This window comes from Rousettus aegyptiacus, unplaced genomic scaffold (assembly GCF_014176215.1).
Source record: "Rousettus aegyptiacus isolate mRouAeg1 unplaced genomic scaffold, mRouAeg1.p scaffold_m13_p_4, whole genome shotgun sequence".
NCBI classification, from domain to species: Eukaryota; Metazoa; Chordata; class Mammalia; order Chiroptera; family Pteropodidae; genus Rousettus; species Rousettus aegyptiacus.
The window spans coordinates 88,167,032-88,173,031 of record NW_023416307.1 but is presented as its reverse complement, the minus strand read 5'-3'; the positions used below and the strand labels follow the sequence as shown (position 1 = coordinate 88,173,031).

The following is a 6,000-nucleotide window of genomic DNA, read 5'->3' as shown; positions in this document are numbered from 1 at the left end:
AAAGTTGAAAAAAAAAAAAAAAAAAAAAAAGCAGTTTCCCCAGGTCTTTGAAAAGGTCATTTCCGTAAATAAGTACTTCAGATTCATTACTAGGAATGAATAAACTGGCTTTTAACTACAAAGCAAATGTAATAATACTTACCTTCAGCACAAGAGCCACATGTAATTCCCCGTATGTGGCTTATAAAAGGAGTAATTTCCATATGGTGTTTGAGAACTTTTGTGTCTCACTAGTCAGTTATACAGCAAACACAAACCACTTGCTGTTATGGTAGACTATCATAAAATATTGAAGATAATTTAGAAAAGCTTTGATGATACATATGAAATTTCTAAACTTTTGACAGGACTTGAAAACCAACGCAGAATACTAATTCTGCTCAAGTAGAGAATTTAAAATCTAAACCAAAACGCATTTTGATAGCTACAATATGCAAAATCTAACTTTATATCAGAAATAGTACCAATTCCTTGTCACTAATACCTCAGTAGTACACTGATACCTTTATAAGAAACATCATGAAACAGCTTAATATTTTCCTCTTCCTCCTCCATTCGGCATCTTTGGTGAGAAGCACTTATAAAAAGCACTAGTTTTGGCGACGCTATAACAAACATACACATAGTATAATGATATATTTTACTAAGCTAACAAAGTATTGTTCATAAAGAAATTTTTATAAATTCAAAAATAGGTTGTTGGTAACATGATTACCTTTAAAGCATTGATTTGCATTTACAACATTACTTCATTGATTTTAAACAGAAGTTCCATCTATAAAATTTCTACAACTTTTCCTTTTTGAAAAGGAGGTCAATAAAAGCAGGTAAGATACTCATAATTTCTAGTTCAACAATATCAACTTCATTTCACAGCATTGATTAGTAGAGAACATTTTCAATTAAAGTGGTATACAATTTACAAAAATAGAATGATTATATAAGGCGAAACATTGTCCTCCATTATGAGGAATGTGTGTATGTTTGTGTGTATATATACATATACATATTTATTATAAGTGTCACTATTAAATAGCCCTTATTCAAGTATTTTTGTCTGGTATCTCTTGACTTAATCACCTTGCTATATTATTTGTAGATACATAAAAAAATAAAAGGTTAATCTAAGAAAAAGTTAAAAGTTTCAGTGTACTTGACTTAAATATTAGCCACTCACTTCAGTGAAAACCTGATTTGAATTCAAAGCAGGTTTAGGTGCCATATTAAGTTTAAAAACTTAGTCAAAAATATAGACATACTTAAGTGTCATATATTTAGTAAATTTCCAATGTGCTAACATTAGAGCAAAATTAAATCTGCATTAATCTATTCATCATCCGATCTTAAACAATCACCCAAATTCATTAATATATGATATCTAAAATACTATACTAATATACAATATACCTGCTTACAAACACATAGGTAGCCATAAATAAAACTTTATTCTTCAATTTCATTTACAAGCTACCAAATATTATGTATCGTACACAGTGCTGAACACTTAAATGGCTGTAGTCGTGGAAGAATCCAGACTGAATGGAAAGCTGTAGATAAAAGCAAAATAATACTGTAACAGAAAGGTGGCAAAGACATGGTTTTGCCATAATAAAATCAATCAGATTTGTAATTATACATGAGTTCTGGTTAAAACAAAGTCTGAGTGCCATGCGATTCTCAGCTTTATTGTTTGCAATCTGGCTAAAGTCTGTATAGTTATTTTCTTTTGCAGTTATTAAAATTAAAAAAAAATGTTAAAAACTATAGCAGCAACAAGCAAACCCTGTGACAGGAAGGCAAGGGTTAAGAACTAAAAAAATGTTTATACAGTGTTTTCAGGGAAAGTGTGTGCAGTTTATCTCCCATCAGCAGGAGTTCGACTGAGCGACAACATGATTCGGGCAAATCGTTCACACAGTTCATGTGTGGAATAAGAAGGTAACTTCGGCGGCTCCTGGAAACCTTTAATCTCCGTAGAACAATCAAGCAGTTTTGGCAGAAAATCTGTCAGCTTCTCTTGCAGGTTTGCTGCAAATACAATTAGAGGTAACTAAGGATAGAGAGCAAGGGAGATAAATGATCATCTTCAACATGATTTCTTAATTTGGAGTGGTCAGTTAATGTTCCCTTTCAAAATATTTAAAATAATTACTATTTTGGGGAAAGAGGTAAAATATAAATAGCAAAGGCAGAGTGCATGGCTTAGTTTAGAAATAAAAAGTAATGATGTAAACATTATAGGATAAATACCATCTAATTCTGCACTTAATCCCTACAACTAAGGTGGGCACTAACACCTTAAACTTACATTCCATTTCTTGTCCAAGGTAAGAACACCATCGATTTCTCATGTCTTCCACAGCGAGTATATCTTTCTCTTCCATTTCATCCACCAATAACAAAGGTAAAAATGGGACAATAAACTCATTCATGATAATCAGACCATTGTTTACTTCTCGATCCTCTCCAGATTCAAACAGTTCTGCAGCTTGCTCATTTAATTTCTTAATGCAATGAGAAAAAGAACAAATTTGTTTCCTTTTTAATGAAATAAAAATACTCATCAGTGTTAATGCTGAAGACAACACAGTATGTTCACAAACAGCATTTAAAAAAAGGGCAATCAGGAAAAATTATCTCAACTTGTCCTAGCATGAGAAATCTCTTAGAAAAAGCTATTTTCATAACAACAACAGAAATAAAAAAGTGGGGACAATACTGTTATCATGTTTTTAAAGTTTATGTTCAGCTTACATCTCTTTGATTATCACTAAAGGGATCGATTTTTATTTATTCTCCAGAGGTGAACTTCTCCCAATTCTAAAATTTAATAAGCACTCAAAGTAATTTTAAAAATAAAGAAATTCAGACTCCATATTAATTTTAAAAACTCTTCATCGTCTTCTCTATAAATGTCAATGGAATAGTATTGCTATATTCCTTGGTACAAAAACATAATCAATTAATTCATTTATCCTGTTAAAAAATTTTTACAGAGTTCATGTCATGTTCCAGAAACTGTTTTAGATACAAGGGTATCCAAGTGATTAATATAGAAAACTCTCACCAAGTTTATAATTTGGTATAGGATCGGCAAACTTTTTCTGTAAAGGACAAGATAGGAAATATTTTAGGTTTTGAGGGCCATATAGTTTCTGTTGTGATGACTCAACCCTGTCACAGTTGCACAAAGGCAGCCATATATAATATGTAAATGAATGAGTATGGCTGTGTTTTAATAAAACTTTATTTACAAGAACGAGTGACAGACTGGCGCAGGCCAAGTATGGTGACCCCTGATATAGGAGAACTGGGCAGTCTTGAAGAAATATAGATGTAAGAGAGAGAAAAGGAATACAGGTAAAATAAGAGCTATCTATTTAAGGGTTTAGATTTGAAATCTTATATTTATAGCATGATAAACATAATTTTTAAACAATTATAATTTTAAGCTGAATTTCAAATACAAAAATTATAGTATTTATGTTTGTATTATGTCATTCCTGTGCAATTTCTGTTTACTTTGGAGAGAGGCTTATGCTAAATGTCTAACTCAGCCACTAACCAATTATTTAATCTTGAGCAAAAAAGTAATCTCTTGGCTTCAGTTTCTTTACCTGAAAAATAGAATACTATTATACTTCCTTACATAGTGGTTAAGAGGACTAAATAAGATAAGCCTTGAAGTATTTACCATAATTTTACAATATGCAAAGACATTACTATTATTCTGAAACTTTATATTAGGTTTGGCATGACTGTGTTTGTTTTCAGGAAATTCTGGCAGTAGTATTCTAGTCAACAGACTGGAAAGGAGTAGTGATCTAAGTCAAGAAACAGAGGGGTAAGACAGGGGAAGGAGGATGTGTCTCAACTAAGGCAGAAGTACAATGGGTATGAAGAAGAAGGTATAGAAAATAATAAAGCAAATGAAATCAAGGGACTTGGCGACTATTGGATGAATGGAAAGGCTGAATCAAAACATGTCCTGGAAATGTTTTAAATATAATCTGTCCAAAACCAACCTTGTTCATCTTCTTAAGATTCCCTAAAGCCAAACACAAAACCAAAATTCAGATAACTTTGATGACTCTCTTCTTTCTACTCAACCAATATGGTATTATAACAACAACAACAAAAACCAAAAAACAAAAAAACTGCTATAAAGACTTTTAAAATGTTTATAATAGCAGCAATATTTCAGCACAAAGTGAAAATATTTGAGTAAACTAATGACTAGGTGAAAAAATATATTGTATTACAATAATCCTTTGACTTGTATATACCAAATATACTGCTACTTATAAAAATTCAGAAATATCTATTACTTTTTTTGAAATAATGATAATTCCTTGTGCTCTATGCAGCCTCTCCTCTCCCACCAAAAAAAATGGACTGGTAGAGGGATGAAGAAAGCTAATATAAAAATGTAATCCTTCTGATCCAATTTTGAGAACATTAAGATTTATCACATGCAACACTTAGGACCCATAAAGAAGGGATAAAGAATTGAGTGTATTCTCCTATCTTAAAGGAGTAGACCCAAATTATAGGCATCATCATGATTCCTACCCCATCAGAGTTTATAGAGTCAATCACTTATATGAGTCTGGAAAATTTGCCCAATATAAAACAAAATGATAAATGTACTATGTACATTCAACTTACTAGTAAACATTCTCTTCTATAATGTGATATCAACTCTTCATCATGTCCTCTGTATGGGCCTTTGGACAAGAGTTCTTTGTTATTCTGATAGGCACAGATAAGGAATAGCAAGGAATCTATATAACTTAAAAATAAAGAAAAACATATAGTATTAGTATTTCATATTTTAAAAGTCAAGTAGAATTATAAAATATTTTAAATAAACATTTAAATTTTGATTTTCCAGAACAACATTACAATAAAAAAGACCATCTAATGCATTGTATGCCTGAGAGCATTGTTTTAAAAACAAATATATCTGAAACTAGAAGATAGTTACATCCTAAAAATAAAAAATGAAAATCAAATAGCAAAACAAAACAAAAAAGTTTGAAGAAATGGCCATAAATGATGAAGCTCATTTTGTCTGCTTTGGCATTTATTTTCCTGATGTCTTTCACTTAGATTCAAAATTAAGACCATGTGCAAGTTAACAAGCTGTTTATTTAACAACATGTCATTTTTGTATGAAGAAAGGTGTTTGTTTTTTGATAACAAACATCATTTGATTCATTCAGTGACTATTTGGTTAGGTTTTTTTCTATCAGGTACAGTTCTAGTCACTGAGAAAAATTTATAGGTAGAAGAGAGAATATCTAAAGGAGATGATAGAAGAGAGAGGTAAAAGAATGCTTCTAAATCTGGGAAATTAGTGGGATGCAAAGAAACAAAAGAAAACACTAACACAAATAGCTGACAGGGTAGACCTTTTATGATATTTAATATAAGTAATATTAATGTTATATTAATTAAATCTAGATATTATAACGTTCAAACTAGCTTTAAAAAAGGTAGGAGAGGAAAAATATTTAACAGTGTTTTAATTGCTTCTAAAATAATTATCTTTCTAACATGCAATAGGATAAAATACATACAGCTATATATTAGTATAACTGAAATATGGAAAATAGTTTAAGTACCACCATTATTTCGGTTTGTCCAATCATATCTCCCCAAAGATTAATTCAGAAAACTGTAGATCATAACAAGTGAAATATTGTAAGGAAAAACTATCTTTAAACTCTAGCATACACTGCTAATCAGTGGTACTGTTTATTATTTAATTTCATATACTTAGATATAAATCAGTTCTATATGCCAAAGATTAAAGTACATTTGGAACTTAATGCACACATTTGTGACAAATAAAATTACACCTCTGAAACTATGTCTTAAAAAATAAGTTATCTGAAAATGGCTTGTTCCAGAAATGTGTTTTCAATATGGATACATTCTCAGCCAGATATTTTTTGTTTTAGTTACGAAATTAAAAAGAAGGGATGATAATATTAA

General features: G+C 30.5%; 1 protein-coding gene across 6 annotated transcripts in view; it reads right to left on the bottom strand.

Moving 5' to 3' along the window:
* Positions 1 to 623: 623 nt before the first annotated feature.
* USP25 (ubiquitin specific peptidase 25) overlaps positions 624 to 6,000 on the bottom strand; it is a 110,422-nt gene continuing 105,045 nt past the window's right edge. For 5 of the 6 annotated variants that reach the window (XM_036218458.1, XM_036218459.1, XM_036218457.1 and 2 more), the window contains 3 exons: positions 4,669 to 4,792; positions 2,309 to 2,504; positions 624 to 2,028 (listed from right to left, as the gene is read on the bottom strand). In XM_036218458.1, coding sequence (XP_036074351.1) covers positions 1,856 to 2,028; positions 2,309 to 2,504; positions 4,669 to 4,792 — 493 coding nt within the window. In that variant the 3' untranslated portion in view covers positions 624 to 1,855. The remainder of the gene's footprint in view (positions 2,029 to 2,308; positions 2,505 to 4,668; positions 4,793 to 6,000) is intronic. The other variant, XM_036218462.1, reaches the window with a different exon arrangement.